At 45.2% G+C, this 17,783-nt stretch overlaps 1 protein-coding gene across 1 annotated transcript in view; it reads left to right on the forward strand.

The window, feature by feature from the left end:
• Positions 1-17,783, forward strand: part of STARD8 (StAR related lipid transfer domain containing 8) — an 84,085-nt gene that overhangs the window by 14,132 nt on the left and 52,170 nt on the right. Inside the window, exon 2 of the mRNA XM_006056624.4 lies at positions 1,096-1,129. Within this exon, the coding sequence (XP_006056686.1) occupies positions 1,096-1,129 (34 nt within the window). The remainder of the gene's footprint in view (positions 1-1,095; positions 1,130-17,783) is intronic.

Raw genomic sequence — 17,783 nt, forward strand, 5'->3', positions numbered from 1 at the left:
TGTTCAATTTACCTTGATTCATGGACTTGACATTCCAGGTTCCTATGCAATATTGTTCTTTACAACATCAGGCTTTACTTTTACCACCAGACATATCCACAACTGTGTGTCATTTCTGCTTTGGCCCAGCTGCTTCATTCTTTCTGGAGAGCTATTAGTAATTACTCTCTGCTCTTCCCCAGTAGCATATTGGACGACTTCTGACCTGGGAGACTCATTCTCCAGTATCATGTTTTTTGGCTTTTTCATACTGTTAATGGGGTTCTCGTGGCAGGAATATTGCAGTGGGTGGCCATTTCCTCCTCCAGTTGACCACATTTTGTCAGAACTTTTCACTATGACCCATCCATCTTGGGTGGCCCTGCATAGCATGGCTCATAGCTTCATTGAGTTACACAAGCCCCTTCACCATTACAAGGCTGTGATCCACAGAGGAGAGGGTGCTCTATAAATATTTTCAATGAGTTAATTTATAATATTCTTTACCATTTAAAATATTTTTGTGTGTTGAAATTTCTTACAAAATATATGAACTTGGGATTATTACTATCCTAGGCTTATGGATGCAGAAAGTGAGTTTTGAAAGGTTATGGGTAATGTCCAATGTTGCATAATCAATAAATAGGGGAAGGGAGCCCTATTGGAACTTGAGCTTTCCAATTCCAAATAGTGCTTTTTCCACCAACATACCTTACTTCTAATCTGGCTGATGCTATGCCAAGGATGGTATGTTCCAAGCAAATGCTGACTGATTCTATGATAAGTCTTATTGTCAGGCCTTGGAACAGTACTGTGACCTGCACAGACTGCCTCCAATCTCCTGACTTGGAGGTGCTCTTATTCTATGATAATGACATGAACCAGAGGAGTCAGTCAGTGGAGTGGGAGAAAGTAGTGTGGAGTGGGCAGTCAGGAGTCTGAGCTTCTAAGCTCCACTTTGCTCTCGACATGTACCTCATTTTCCTTTTCTGTGGGCCTCCATGTGCTTTTCTGTAAAATGGGTAGATTGAACTTGCTGACTTCAAGGATTCCTTCTGATTCTAATATTTTGTGGGGCTCTGCAATGCCTTAATTTCTTCTCTCTTTCTTTTACAGTGCTTCCCATTGCTTCAAGGGAGGAAGAATGCTGGTAAGTGTGTAAGGTGGGGCTCACACGTAGCGTGCAATAGCACTGAGCTTCTCAGTGATCCTCACAGATGAGGTGATCAGGTGTCTGGGCTTGGAGCTGATGTCCTAGTGCCGAAGCTGGAGATGTCCTCTGTCTCCCTCCAGTGGGCATTTCCCGAGCTCCTTTCCCAAGGTCCACTTCTGAGGTCTTTTGAGGTGAATGAGCATGCAGACCTTCTGTGTTTCTCAGATGGATGATTTTCTCCAGTCAGGGAACCAGGGGAAGGTCTCCCTATAGAGCTATCAGCAAGCGGCAGCCAGCCATATGCTTCCCTTTTTCTCAGATGCTTTCTTTTCACTAAAAAGTATATCAGGCATGGGAGATATGTTGGGAAAGGGAACAGGTAAGAAGAGGTGAAGGAAAGAGACTTGGCATTTGGAGTTCGATATCTGTGATATTTCCAATGCTTACTTTGTTTGGAAATCTACCAAGAGAGTCAGTTAGGACTAAAGGGATATACATAGCCTTGAGGGAGAAAAATCCCTGTCTTTTCCTCTCTTGCAAATTTCTTTGCTTAACTGTCTTCTGCCTCTGGTGTCCCACTTAGGTGTGAACAAGTGGGTGGCATTCTGGAGCACCTACCTTCTGTTGAAGAGGACACAGTTGTTTAGAGATGACTGCTTTGGGGAGAAAGAGAAAGAAAGATATTGGCCAGAAATGAATTTGCTGCCAGAGCCTGGACTCCTGGCATCAACTGGGCTTTTCTGAGGTCATCTAGGTCATCCTCTTGGTTCCAACCTGACCTCAGCCATTTCCACTGGCTACAGTTTTTCATCAGGATGAGCTCAGGACTTGAATGAGCATGGCTGCTAGATGGCAGTTAGGGTTGGGGCTCAGGGAAGCAGAAAGACACCAATTAAGAACTGGGATGCTAAGAGCCTGCGCAGAGCATCTTGGTAAGATGTTGGAATAGACAACTGGAGTCCTTGCTCCTGAGGACCTCCCCAGGTCACTGGTCTTACAAGGAGGCCAGAGAAGGGATCTGGTGACCTTCTAAGGGCTTTTCCACCTTAGGACCCTGAGTTCTTGGGTGGTGGCTGCTCAAAAGGAAGAGCCAGCAGGGAGAGGTGTTTATTTGCATTGCCCTGACAGTGGATGAGAGGGGACCTGTTGTGGAGCAGGAACACTGCTTTGATCAGCATGCAGCATGCATCTGTTTCTCTCCACTGCCTCCCTCTCCCCGAACTTCCCCCATCTCCTTCCAGAGCTTCTTGCTGAACACAGTTCCTACTTTGCAACAGAGACTTCTGGGGGCACAATATATGTGGGCTGCCCATAGTGGGGAAAGGACAAACTTCTCTATTTCAGAGACACCAGCTGCAAAGGCTAAAAAGAAACCCTCAGGTCCTGAAATAATGACTTTCCCAGAAAAAAACACTGGCTGAAGTTGCCAGGTTGCCTCATTAGATTGTCTGTGCCAGGCTGAGTTGCCAGGGCTGCATCCCGGGAGGGTGGGCACCAGGTGGCTTGAGTGGTCTGTGTTTTCTAGAGGAAAGAGGAGTGTCTTTAAGAGGATAGGGCCAGGCAGAAGAAGTTGTCACCTACAGAACTGAGCTAGAACTGACTTTTGTGCTGCTTCTCTAGGTTAAAGTTTGAAAATGTCTATTTAAGGACAAATGTGAACGCATTGCCTTAGGCTGATTGAAAGCCAATCTGGAACAAATTAAGAGTTTATGTGGATATGGCAGTGGAAGCAGCAAGACACCAAAAATCAAAGGACCTGGATTGTAGTCCTAATTTCATAAGCAATTCACTGTGTGGGCCCAGGCATGGAACTTCCTCTCTCTGGACCAGTGTCCACATCTATAAAATGGAGCTTACTTCATGGGGTTCTTGCATGACTGTAAGAAATGGTGCATTAAAAATATCAAAGTGCTGAGCAAATATGATTATTTTTGAGATATAGCTCAGGGAGGGAGAGAACTCTTGATTTATTATTGATTTTGGGGGATGAGGTTATGCTTTCACCTGTTTTAAAATTCAGGAGATATGAAAATACAAAATCTCCCTATGCCTATCTCTTCACCACTCAGCAATCCTCTCTGATATGACCAATGTTACCAGCTTCTTGGGCCCTTGATGAGTTTAGAAGGTCTTAAAGAAAGGGAGCTGTACTAGCCAGGATTTCAGTGGAGGCTATAGATGCCTGCTTTGGGGTTAGATTGAGGAGACTGTGCCAAGAGGGCAATGAATAAGGAATTGCAGGGCAGCAAATGTGAAATAAGCATTTGGGAATCAAGAAGCCTGGGATCTAGTCTTGACTGCACAACTCATGTTTGAAGGATCTTAAGAACCTTCCCCTCTCTGACTCTCAGTGTTCTATCTGTACACTGAGCCTGTTCTGTTCTCATATGCCATTCTTGCAAGTTTCCACCAGAGTAGAATGGAAATAGTGAAGGGGAGGACTGACCAGGGACCTTTTAGAGAAGAAAAAGCCAAGACATTGACTCAAAGCTGATGACTGAGTATGCTTTGCATATGTAATCGTCTTCCTATTAAGATTAGTCAATCAAAGGTTTCTCTGTCTTGCTACTGCTTCTCTCCTAGTGGTTTCATGGACAGAGCAAATCTTTGGTGCCATCTGCACAGGAGAACATTCCGTTCAGTTCAGTTCAGTTCAGTCGCTCAGTCGTGTCCGACTCTTTGTGACCCCATGAATTGCAGCACGCCAGGCACCCTGTCCATCACCAACTCCCGGAGTTCACCCAAACTCATGTGCATCGAGTTGGTGATGCCATCCAGCCATCTCATCCTCTGTCATCCCCTTTTCCTCCTGCCCCCAATCCCTCCCAGCATCAGGGTCTTTTCCAATGAGTCAACTCTTTGCATGAGGTGGCCAAAGTATTGGAGTTTCAGCCTCAGCATCAGTCCTTCCAATGAACACCCAGGACTGATCTCCTTTAGGATGGACTGGTTGGATCTCCTTGCAGTCCAAGGGACTCTCAAGAGTCTTCTCCAGCGCCACAGTTCAAAGGCATCAACATTAGGAACATCTAACTGGCTTCGACATATATATAATACTGCCCAGGCCCAGGAGGATGGCTTGAATGACCTTTGATGATCCTGCTATCATGGCCCAAGCATCCACTAACACAATATTCTCCAAGTTGCACTTATTGGTGAGCCAACTTCACAGTTTTTGCCATCGTTTCATCCTGTACAGTATGTATTTACTATGTTTCTTTACTTCAGACTGGTTTTAAACCATAACCTCACTTCAGTGTAGGAGACCCGGGATCCCTGGGTCAGGAAGGTCCCCTGGAAAAGGAAACAGCAACCCACTCCATTATTCTCGCCTGGAAAATTCTATGGACAGAGGAGCCTGGTGCGCTACGGTCCACAAGGTCACAAAAGAGTTGGACACAACTTAGCAACTAAACCACCACCAAGCTGTAAATATCTATGAAATGAGGGATTGAGATACTGGTTACAGCTTTCCTAATACATAATGAATTCACATATATCTATCATAATTCAAAATATTGATGTATCACTCCAAATCACCCCTTGCATATATACCAAGCATTGGAAACCACAGGTGGTGATTATACAAACTGTCAGGTCAAACGGGCCTTTAGGCCTCTGTGGCTCACTCCAAGACTTGCTGAATGCTCCCGGGCTCCCTGCAGCACTCCATACTCCTTATTCCTATTACTTAAGAATGAATTGCTCCTGAGATGGAAATAAGTTCTGGAGCCTAAAAGGAGCCCCTTCCCTCCAAACAAATTCTGACCTGAACCATTCTGAACTGCCTCACAGGTACTGAAGTGAGAACACTTGACCAGAGTACCAGAAGTTCTAGGTTCCCATTTTGTCTCTGTCTTTGACCAGTTGTGTGACCTTGGGCCTGTCCCTCCCCCTCTCTCGGCCCTAGTGTTCCCAATTATAAAGTGAAGTGCTTGGTCCAAATGACCTCTAAGGTATCTTGCTGCTCTGAATGAAATTCAATGACTTCTTGACTTATAGAACCTATAATTCTGTTTAACCCATTAGCTCCCCTTCCCAGCAGCCCACAGAGGTGAGAAGCCTGCTGACCTTCCCTCCCACTGCCCTACACCAAATCCTCCCTGAGGCCCCCTGTTCCCAGTGCACAAGACTTTTTTTGTTGCCTATAGCCATTCGGGACTTCTCTCCAAGCTCCTGTTGAAATGGCTGAGGTGACCTGGTGAGGGGGTGGGGGTAATAGTTGGCCTGTAACAAAAGTCCTGGATCCCCAACCCACCTGGCTTCAGTCTGGCTGCAGGTTTGGCCTGAACACCAGACTTCATCCATCAGATGCCCCAGACCCATCCCTCCAGCTCTGGGAGAGCAGAGAAGACTAGTTTAAAAGGGAGAAAATACAAACAAAGACATTTATTTAAGTTGCTATTAAACATCACTTCTAAGGCTCAAGAGGAGAGTATACCAAAACATTGAGCCTATGAAAATTACCAGAATAATAATAATTAGCTCCCTTTCTTTTGAAAAAGACCAAAAAATTATTGTAACTAATTCTTGACAGATCTGGCCATTTAACATTTGCCTTTTGATGAACATTGGCAGGCCATAGCTTATCTAGCAATTGACAGATATTTTACCCAGCAACTTGGAGTAGTATAAAAATCGACTGAGTTAGTGGATTCCTGATTATCATTTGAGACAGGAAATCTTTCAACTGTGGTCTACAGTGAATTCAGCCAAGGTAAATAACACTGGACTGTGGGTTGAAAATTCCAAGATCTAATCCCAAATCTAACATTAACTCCTTCTGTGACCTTGAGTTAGTTGTCTCCCCTGCCTGAGCCACAATTTCCATGTATGAAAAATAAGAAAGTTGAACTAGAAGGTCTCAAGATCATCTGTACTCTACTCTGTGTCATCCTCCACCCCTTGTTCCTGCCAGAGTCAGACTGAAAGGAGGGAGAGGCAAGGATAGGGTCAGAGGAAAGGGCAATTTCAAGATGTTTTTTGGGATAAGGAAAGGATTTCCAGACCCATAGAGGAAAGTCTAATAGCTTCTTTTGGGGTCAAAAGGGGATGGGAATTCCAGGTCCCCGATGCTTGCTTTCAGGAATGCAAAATAGAAAGCCAGGCTTACAGATGGGCCAGGCAAATGTCCTGAGGCACAGCTTAGTTGACCACTTTTGCAGCCTGGGCCAATCCAGAAGATCAGAATAAGGGCTGTGTGGCACAGAACAGCTACCCACAGGCTGGGTGGAGGAATGGGAATTGCAAATGGAATGACAGATCTGGAAAGGACCTGAGAAGTGTTATTGGACACTTCCACCAGGAATTCATGTGAATCCTTCAAACTCAACACTAAAAGTCATAGTTCTTCATCATTCTCCTGGAAACCTTCTCCTTCTCTAGGATTCTTTTTCTTGTTTAATGTACTGTCATCCACCCTGTAACTCAAGCAAGAATCATGGAAATTGCCTGGGCTCCTCCCTCTCTTACTGGCTACCATCCAGTCACCAAATCATGCCCATGAAACTTCTCTGTAATGTTTCTCAAATCTGTCCCTTCTTTTCCACCCACACTGTCATAGTCCTCCATTTTGGCCCTTAAGAGCTCTGTCATGGATGGGTTTCTATGGTTCCTAACTGGTCTCCCTGACAGCTTGCTTTCCCTTCCAGTCCGCCTCCCATACTGCTGTCAGAGTTCTCTCTTTAAAAGAAAAATTTGGTCATGCTCAAAAACCTTTGATTGTTCCCTACCTTTGGTCAAAATCCAAATTTTTTGCATTGGCAACTAAGGTTCTTCACAACTTAATGACCTATCTTTCTTTCTCCATCTGCCACCACACCCACACATTTCTGAGCCTCGTGGGACAGTATTTCCTGTGCATACAATGAACTCTCATATTGGACTCTCCACTGCATGTATCTTTGCCAGCCCCCCTACTTGGCTTGTCAAGCCATCTTCTGGTTCTCTGGACAAGCCCATCTTGTCAATATCTCTATTATAACACAACATGCTGTTCTGCATTTGCTTCTTTTCTTTTCTGTATATCCCATGGATCATGAGTTGTTGGTGTACAAGAGCTACATCTGACTGACCTCTATATTCCCAGAACTAAGTAAGCACAGGGCCTCACATAAACAATGAATCTTCAAGGACTGCCATTTATTTTTGATGGCATAGCGAAAGAACTGCTGGTAATTAGACTAGTGACTTCTTTCTCAGCAGACATTCTTCCCTATCTTTTCAGCTCTGAACTAGCTATTACAGATTAACACAGAGCCCCCACTGGCTCCAGATGACAAATTGTCTTGAGACAGGGCTTTGAGGGGCTAAGAGTTGCAGTCAATGGTACCGATCCATGTAAAACACATTTCCACCAAACCCTTGAAACTTGGAGATTGCCTACATCTCAAGACAAGAAGGGCACTTAAAGACCATATTTATATTAACTGGTAGCTTACAAACTGAGTTCTGAGGAACTCTAGAGTTCCCAGAGATTCACTGGGAGATATGAGGGGAGGACAGAGCTGCAGGGTTGCTTCACTCAACCAAATCTACTTCACCTCTTGGAGGTTCCATAAAGGTTTCATTCGGAGACTGAAGTTGGTCACATAAAAGTAAATATTAGTGACTTCTAGTCATGTGGTCAATTGCTAACAGGCTCCCTTTTTACCATTCCTGCTATATATCCACTCAGGCTCAGTCCAAACTCCAGGTATGGTCAAGCATTCCTTTTCATTCTGTACTCAGTTGAAAGTCCTTCTTTATGTGAAGCCAGAATCTTCCTCACAACTTCCACCCAGTGGTCTTGTTTTCACCCCTTGCAGTCTCATCGAAGTTGTTATATTCCTCCTCTCTATGACCAATCTGCTGGCGCTTAGAATTTCCCAAAGTCTGAGATGGAAGGAGCCTTGTAGCTCATACAGTATAATTCTCCCACTGCAATTGGTGAAACTGAAGCTCAGAGTAGGTAGGTCATCTGAAAAACAGAAGACAGCACTTAGTAGTAAAACTGAGACTAGAACCCAAGTCCCCACTCTTGTATAATATCCTCCTAGAATCTGTCTTTCCAGAGAGCGAACAGCACCAGCTCCCAATTTCTCACAGCCCTGATGATTCTCTCCTAAACTTGCTCCAGACTGACAGTACCCAAGGGCTGAAGATCAGTAGCTCAGCTGATAAAAGTTCCATGGCAACCTGGTTTTGATCAGCCTGGGGTAAGGGCAAAAGCAAAGAAGAACAAACAGGCATCAGAACCAGCATTGGCTGCTTCCTCATCACAGCCTGGATGCTGTTCTCCTCTTTCCATGGGACTAAAATTCCATCCCAACAGCCCTCCTCCCATGGCAGGGCAGCCAAGGGGCAGCTTTCAGAGGCCCCTTCTGACCTGTTTGCTAGAGGGTCCCTGCTGTGTGACTCTCCACATCCCCAAACCAGAAACAGGAAGAGTTGGTTTGGTTTATGTTTCAAGAGGAAAAATGAAAACATAGGAAGTAGGACTCCTGAGAACAGAGGCTTCCAACTCTGTGTCATGTGCCCCTGGAGCAGGATATTTCAGGGAATACATTCCACCAGGGAAGGGAAAGGCCTCCTTACTGAAAACAAAACACAAAGCTCTTCAAGATTTGGAAAAAGAAAAAGGCCAAAAGAGACTCTTAAGGAGTGGAGGAGAAATCGTTTCAGAAGATCCAACGCTCCCCACCTCCCCCTTCTGCCACTTGGCGCTATTATACCTGACCTCACTGCTATTATCAGCACATCTGGACCCCAGAGATGCCCTGCTCCCTTTAACCTATGGCCCCAGAGAAAGTCGAAGCACCTTTTCTTGTTTCCCTGAAGATCATCAAAGTAGGCTGGCATGCAGAACCTTTCTCTAAAACAAAGAAAAAAAAGCAGAATGAATAATGAGTTCACTAATCCATTAACAGAGCATGCAAATGGCAGAACAACATTCAAACTTTATGAAACACATGCTTCTTGTCTTGAGAAAGCCATCAAAAACAGGGAAGCACTTTACCAGTCCCTAAATATCTCTCACAGGATAACTACTTCATCAACCTACATAAGCAGCTGTAAGCTTGCCTGATTTTCTCCCCTCTCAGCTCTCTGCTCCTGGGATGTGGATGCCATCTTGTCTCTCAATCACAGTCACCAAAAGGTCTTTTAGGAAGTAAAAAACCTTTGAGAATCCCTGGTGTCCTTTCCAGTTCTGGTTTCTGGGCTGAGGAACATGCCTACTTCACAGCTAGTTGGCAGGGTTGAAGTGTGGATTACCTGGGTGCCAAAGAAACATGGTCCTGCAAAGCAAACAATTCTGGCTACAGAGCTTCTATATGTGTCATGTGTGTGAATGCATGCACACACATGACCTCTTTACCAAAATCTTGACCTTCACCACACAAAAGCCTACTACTGTCTGTTGCTTTTCAATGGTGTCTCTGTCCCCCTGGGCTAGAGGTAAGCAGAAGATTTTCCCAGAAGATGTTTCCAAGAGCATCTGCTTGGATAGCTCATTCTCCCTAAAAGATCTGAAGGGAGGGAAACATCATTTTTAAATTAAAACAAGCATAAATGTAGGTAATGGAATAGCATGCAAAATTTACACGAATTTGTAAGATAAATATAGAGACGTCCAGGAAGTTTCTCACTTGTGACTGGCTACATGGGCTTCCGTGGCTCCTCGGGGCTGTGCAGGGAATGAGTTCATCCTGTTCAGTTGTTTGGGGGTACTATGGTGCAAAAGTTTGAGAAGCACTCACTAAGCAGGTAGGTTCCCTGAGGGTAGAAACTTTGTCTCATTCCCCTCTGTATCCTCATGCCTAATACATAGCCTCAGATCTGTATATCATATCTAATATATCAGATATCATATTGATATCATATCATATCAAATATAAATAACCTCAGATATTCAGATGACACCACCCTTATGGCAGAAAGTGAAGAGGAACTAAAAAGCCTCTTGATGAAAGTGAAAGTGGAGAGTGAAAAAGTTGGCTTAAAACCCAACATTCAGAAAACGAAGATCATGGCATCCGGTCCCATCACTTCACGGGAAATAGATGGGGGAACAGTGGAAACAATGTCAGACTTTATTTTTCTGGGCTCCAAAATCACTGCAGATGGTGACTGCAGCCGTGAAATTAAAAGACACTTACTCCTTGGAAGGAAAGTTATGACCACCCTAGATAGCATATTCAAAAGCAAAGACATTACTTTGCCAACAAAGGTCCGTCCAGTCAAGGCTATGGTTTTTCCTGTGGTCATGTATGGATGTGCGAGTCGGACTGTGAAGAAAGCTGAGTGCCAAAGAATTGATGCTTTTGAACTGTGGTGTTGGAGAAGACTCTTGAGAGTCCCTTGGACTGCAAGGAGATCCAACCAGTCCATTCTAAAGGAGATTGGTCCTGGGTGTTCTTTAGAAAGAATGATGCTAACGCTGAAACTCCAGTACTTTGGCCACCTCATGCGAAGAGTTGACTCATTGGAATAGACCCTGATGCTGGGAGGGATTGGGGGCAGGAGGAGAAGGGAACGACAGAGGATGAGATGGCCGGATGGCATCACCGACTCGATGGACGTGAGTTTGAGTAAACTCTGGGAGTTGGTGATGGACAGGGAGGCCTGGCATGCTGGAGTCCATGGAGTTGCAAAGAGTCGGGCACGACTGAGCAACTGAACTAAACTGAACTGAATACATAGCCAGCCACAGAGACAGTGTTTGAGGGCTATTTGCTTTATCCTTCCATCCACCCATCCACTTATGCGTCCTTCCCAAGATGCCAGTGAAAAAAGTAGTTTAAGGTTGATGAAAAGGGCTCGGTTTCTGAAGAATTCGGACATCTCTGGGTCTGATGTCTGACTCTGTCACTTATCAACTCTCTGAGCCTCAGTTGTCTCCGTTTGAAAGTAAAGATCCAAATACCCAATTCTTGGTTTGTTGTGGGAACTAAGTGTGATAGTGGGAGTGAGACAGCTCAATAAGCTCCCAAAGTGAAGGTGTTAGTTGATCAGTCATGTCTGATTCTTTGCGACCCCATAGACTGTATAGCCTGCCAGGCTCCTCTGTCTATGGGATTCTCCAGGAAAGAATACTGGAGAGGGTAGCCATTCCGTTCTCCAGGGGATTTTCTGGACCCAGGAATTGCTTTCAGGCAATATACAAATAATAGTTATTAAATGATTATGAAAATTACCACCATGACCAGTCCAAGCAAGAGAGTGGGGGGAGGGAGAGATGTTTTCTCCAGTCCAGAAGTCTGATTTGAGATTTAAGAAGGCAGGAGCTGAGATCTCAGGAATGAGCCCCTGGGCCTCTGGGATGGGGAAGGCTCAGGTTAACTATCTTTGCTCTGGAGCCCCACCCCCACTCCAGGGAGCCAGTGTATAGAGGCCAAAGGGCAACTTTGGGTGGAGTGATGGAAGTATCAGATGTGCTTCTATTCACCTCCCCGTCTTCAAAGACCAGATGTGCTGCTTTCTCCTATTGGCCAATGAGCCCCTTGGAGGCCTGGCTCACAAGGGTCGTTTGTCAGTAGGGTGAAAGTTGCAGTCAGGCACAATGGCTTGGTGGCTAACAGCTCTGTGACCTTGGGCAACTGTCTTCTTCTCGGCCCTGACTTCCCAATCATTAAAATGAAGGAATTGGATAGAGCGGCCACTAAGGCCTTTCCATCTCCCACACACTATGGTTGTGTGACACTTAATTGAATAGGTGTTTGACCTTGTTTTTCCGAAAATGTGAGCAATCTGATCATCTGATAGTTTGACACTGATCCTGGACCTTAGGGAAAAGCAGTGTGGGAGGCCTGGCTGGGGCCCCTTCTGTATGTAAAGCCTCCTGGTCCCCATGGCTCCTTCTGCTCAAGTGTGGCTGGACTGGCCCACCCCCAGAGTCATTCATGATCATGTTCCAGGTGAGGGGCAAGTGGGTGAAGCAGGTGTTTCCCAAGGCTAGGACTCAGGCCTAGGTACCTCGCAATATAAAATGAAGAAAGGAAAGAAAACAGGAAATCCTGCCCACTTTATGTACCTAATTGTTCAGGAAGAATTCCTTCTAGTCAGCACAGTTGTCTCAGAAGTTACTGACACCTGCTGAGCTGGAGTGCTGCTGGGGTCCCTGGGATTCACAGACTCCCACTTCCATCTCAGTCTGTTCAGACCTTTGCCATTCTTTGAAACTCAGGTCAAATAGTATGTCCTCCAACCTTTAAGTCTCTTGCATACTGTGTATACCTGTCTTAGAGAATGGATCATGTTCTGCCTTGTACTGGAGTATTTCCTTCACATGCTGTGCTGTGCTTAGTCGCTCAGTCACGTCCAGCTGTTTGCAACCCCATGGACTATAGCCCACCAGGCTCCTCTGTCCATGGGGATTCTTCAGGGAAGAACACTGGAGTGGGTTGCCATGCCCTCCTTCAGCATTGCAGGTGGATTCTTTACCTTTGGAGCCACCAGGGAAGCCCAAGAATACTGGAGTGGGAAGCCTATCCCTTCTCCAGGGGATCTTCCCAACCCAGGAATAGAACTGGGGTCTCCTACACTGCAGGCAGATTCTTTACCAGCTGAGCTACCAGGGAAGCCCATTTCCTTCACATACTGGTTAAGAATCATTCTCAGAGGAAAATCCTTAATGAATATCTGGATATAAGATAGACAGCCAAAGTCCCATTAATCTTCACTCCCATTTTCCAAGTTAGCCACCGTTAAGAAGTTATTCTAGTAGCTTCCCAGAAAGGTTCTATTATCAAGGTTATTGAAAATGTGAGAGAGCATGAGGCTTTGGAGGGAGCACTAGCTCTGAAGATTAAACACCTGGGTTTGTCTCTCAGCTCTCCACTCAGCTAGGGTGAATTCTCTCCTATCTTTGACTCTCAGTCCTTTGCTCTGTAAAATGGGATAACAGTTCCTCACCTGCTATCTCACAGCATTGTTGTAAGCACCAAATGAGACAAAATCAATAAAAGTGTTTGGACAACTGTAAAGGATGCTCTATTTATCTCCGTGCTGGTCTCTGTAACTTGACTGTCAGCACATTGAAAACAGAAATCTTGGCCCATCCAGGGTTGGGTCCCCATTGCCCCTAGTTCTGATGACTTGTCTGGAACAGGCAGGGGGTCACTCTTGGAAGGGATGGGGGTCAGGCATGGAGCTCAAGCCCTGGGGCTGTACTACACCTAGAGGAGTTGGTGCTTTGCTGCTGCCCAGGTTCTAGACAGACACTTCCCTGAGCTTCCTCTGGAATCAAGCTCAACCTCAAACAAGGGAACCATTTTTCTAAAGTCACTTGGCTTTTAAAAGAGACACAGATGTGTAGAACAGTCTTTTGGACTCTGTGGGAGAGGGAGAGGGTGGGATGATTTGGGAGAATGGCATTGAAACATGTATAATTTCAAATATGAAACAAATCACCAGTCCAGGTTCGATGCATGATACAGGATGCTTGGGGCTGGTGCACTGGGATGATCCAGAGGGATGGTACGGGGAGGGAGGTGGGAGAGGGGTTCAGGATGGGGAACATGTGTACCATTTCATGTTGATGTATGTGGATTCATGTTGATGTATGGCAAAACCAATACAATATTGTAAAGTAATTAGCCTCCAATTAAAATAAATAAATTTACATTAAAAAAAAAATAAAGTCACTTGGCTTTTAACATGCTGACCCACTTTGTGAAGCTCCCAGTTCCTCAGATTCTGGCCCAAAGTCCTGTTTTCTGGGTTCTCAGCACACACACACAGACACACACACACACACACACGTTCATATCAGTTCAGTTCAGTTCAGTTCAGTCGCTCAGTCGTGTCCGACTTGGCGACCCCATGAATCGCAGCACGCCAGGCCTCCCTGTCCATCACCAACTCCCGGAGTTCACTCAGACTCATGCCATCCAGCCATCTCATCCTCTGTCATCCCCTTCTCCTCCTGCCCCCAATCCCTCCCAGCATCAGAGTCTTTTCCAATGAGTCAACTCTTCGCATCAGGTGGCCAAAGTACTGGAGTTTCAGCTTTAGCATCATATACATAGATACAAATGAGAGAGAGAGAGAGAGAAGTGGTCAAGAATGTTCAATTTTCTAAATGGATCAGATATAAAATGGTTGTAAATTAGAGCTAGAAAACTCCTCAGATATCATTTAGTCAAATCACCACCTCCCCTTCAACCTTTATCAGATAGAGAAACTGAGACTCAGAAAAGAGAGGGGATGCACCCAGGGAGTTAGTGGCTCTGACAGTCAAGCAAAGGTAGGCAGAGGGACAAAGCTTTGGGCTTTGAGTTCAAGTTGAGGGAACCAGCTGGGGAAGGTTAGTGAACCCCGAGAAGAGATGAATGTGGCCAGAATGTGATCATTTAGGAGAAGAAGTTAGGACCAGCTGTGAAATTCCCCTGGCAAGCAGAAATATAAGAAATATGAGAGTTCTGGTTTGGCAAGTTATTATGAGCCTTGCTGAGCAAGCAGAAGGAGGAGAGAGGAAGAGAAAAACAGAGGGAGCCAGAAAAGGAGATGAAATGGAAGAAGGAAGGCTGACCTGGGCAAATGGAGGGCAATTAGAGTGCTGAGTCAGTAAGGGCTGAACTGAGCACGTCAGCAGAGCCTCATCGCCTGTGGGACATCCAGCCACCTTACAAGTTTCCGCTGGTCTGCTCTCTGGTTTCCTCTAGGCTCTGAGCATGTAAGCCAGCACTTATTTTCTTAGCAAACTCACCCTTTTCCCATTGTGCACTGTTTGGGGAAGTGGCCTCAAACCATAGGCTTTAGCTCTGCAGATTTAGCTTGAGGGCATACTGAAGCCTGGCCTGGCTGCCAACACAGGAATGTACCTGCTCTACAGCCATGGTCTGGTTTCAGGCACACAGTCACATTGGGAGGTGGAACTCAGCCCATTTTGCAGATGAAGGATAAGAGAACACGCCAATGGAAACAACCATAAGAACAGCAAAAATAAATAAATATGTATTGAGAACCAATAGTAGGACTGATCAAGGAGGGCCCTAGAGTCAAAATGCCTGTATTCAAATCCCAGTTGCACCATCCATTAGCTGTGCAATCTTGGATAAGTTGCTTAACTTCTCAGTGCCTCAGTGTCGTATGTGTAAAATGAAGATAACAATTGCGCCCTCTTGAGAAGATTTGGAAGAAACAAGTAAGTTGACTCTGGTACAACCTTTAAACAATGCCTGGCACTCAGTGCTCAATAAATAATAGCTATCATTGTCAACATTGTTACATGCTGAGCACGCTCTAAACGTTTGACTTGTATTATGGCCTGTAATGATCACTCGGAAGGGAACTGAGGCCCAAGTGTGAGGACATGTCTAGTCCATTTGCTTTTTTTAGGTGTAAACTAAATCCTATGTGGAAGCTCAAAGTATAAAACAAAAAGCAGCATGACTCTGACTGAAGCAAGGTGAGATACGCTCAGCCTTCCTTTGTTCTCCCTTCCTCCAACATCCCCACGATAGGCCTTAAGGCTCCTTCCTAGCCACTGTGAGGCACAAACTGCAAGCCTGCTGATCTAGTCCATCTAACCTTTTTATGATCAGATGAAGATATCATTAGACCTGAAAGGGCAAGTAACCTGCCCAAAGGTTATATAGAAGGTCAAAGGCTGAAGGGAACACAGATGGCAACACTGGGCTTGAAGGATAATAACTTGGTCAAAGAGAACAACCTCCTTGGTTAAACTAGAACATAGACCATCCAGGCTTGGATGGAGAAGAGCCAGGAAAAGAGGGTGAGCAGGAGAGAGGGGGGGGCTGACCCAGAGACCCTGTCTCTGGGCCCTGAGTGTGAACAGCCCCTCTGGACCCTCATATCTGACTGGGCCCACCCCTGACTTTAAGACAACAAGACAAGGCCCTGTCCTCACAGAGCCTCTAACTACACAGGGTTTGGGGTTTTGTTCTGACAAGGGATGTGGTCCCTGTCCCTGAGCTCTCCAGTCTGGGGGATGTAGCTGACACAGGGGCTAAATCCTGCCATTTAGCCTTTCTGACTGAACTCTTGGCATGAGAGAACATTTTCACGAGACTCCGCCTTCAGGGTTCTGGAACAGCAGCCTGGTTTTCAACTCACTGTTGTTGGGGAAGTACAAAGGGACAGCCCGACTCCCCACTCCTTTCACTGCTACACTTTTGCAAGTGGTGTTCAAGGCTCACCACTGTTTATCTGACAACCTGCACTTTGTCAGCTTTTGTTTGCAGACTTTGGCATGGGTTAACTGAGGATACCACACAGAGAAGAAATTACAGATGTTCCCCTTAGAGATATCCCTCTCTAGTGATAGAATTCCAGCTCAGCTATTTAAAATCCTAAAAGATGATGCTGTTAAAGTGCTGCACTCAATATGTCAGCAAATTTGGAAAACTCAGCAGTGGCCACAGAACTGGAAAATGTCAGTTTTCATTCCAATCCCAAAGAAGGGCCGTGCCAAAGAATGTTCAAATTATCATGCAATTGTGCTCATTTCACATGCTAGGAGGGGCTTCCCTGATAGCTCAGTTGGTAAAGAATCTGTCTGCAATGCAGGAGACCTGAGTTTGATCCCTGGATTGGGAAGATCCCCTGGAGAAGGGAAAGGCTACCCACTCCAGTATTCTGGTCTGGAGAATTCCATGGAGAATTCCATGAGGTCACAAAGAGTCGGACACGACTGAGCAACTTTCACTTTCACATGCTAGGAAGATAATGCTCAAAATCCTTCAAACTAAGCTTCGGCAGTAAAGGCAGAAGAACCAGGGATCGAATTGCCAACATCCATTGGATCATAGAAAAAGCAAGGGAATTCTAGAAAAAGACATATACCTCTGCATCACTGACAACGCTAAAGCCTTTGACTGTGTGGATCATGACAAACTCTGGGAAATTCTTAAAAAGATGGGAATACCAGACCACCTTACCTGCCTCCTGAGAAACCTGTATGCAGGCCAAGAAGCAACAGTTAGAACCAGACATGGAAAAACGGACTGGTTCAAAATTGGGAAAGGAGTATGTCAAGGCTGTATATTGTCATCCTGCTTATTTAATTTATATGCAGAATACATCATGCAAAATACCAGGCTGGATTACTCACAAGCTGAAATAAAGATTGCTGGGAGAAATATGAACATCCTCAGATATGCAGATGATACCACTCTAATGGCAGAAAGCACAGAGGAACTGAAGAGCCTCTTGATGAGGGTGAAAGAGGAGAGTGAAAAAGCTGAATTAAAACTCAACATTCAAAAACTAAGATCGTGGCATCCAGTCCCATCACTTTATGGCAAATGGATGGGGAAAAAGTGGAAAAAGTGACAAATTTTATTTTGGGGGGGTTTCAAAACCATTGCAGATGGTGACTGCAGCCACGAAATTAAAAGATGCTTGCTCCTTGGAAGGAAAGCTCTGACAAACCTAAACAGTGTATTAAAAAGTGGAGCCATCCCTTTGCTACAAAAGTCTGTACAGTCAAAGCTATGTTTTTTCCAGTAGTCATATATGGATGCAAGAGTTGGACCATAAAGAAGATTGAGCACTAAAAAACCTGATGATTTCAAATGGTGATGCTGGAGAAGACTCTTGAGAGTCCCTTAGACTGCAAGAAGATCAAACCAGTCACTCCTAAAGAAAATCAACCCTGAATATTCACTGGAAGGACTGGTGCTGAAGCTTCAATACTTTGGCCAGCTGA

Source organism: Bubalus bubalis, chromosome X (assembly GCF_019923935.1).
Source record: "Bubalus bubalis isolate 160015118507 breed Murrah chromosome X, NDDB_SH_1, whole genome shotgun sequence".
In the NCBI taxonomy this organism is placed as follows: Eukaryota; Metazoa; Chordata; class Mammalia; order Artiodactyla; family Bovidae; genus Bubalus; species Bubalus bubalis.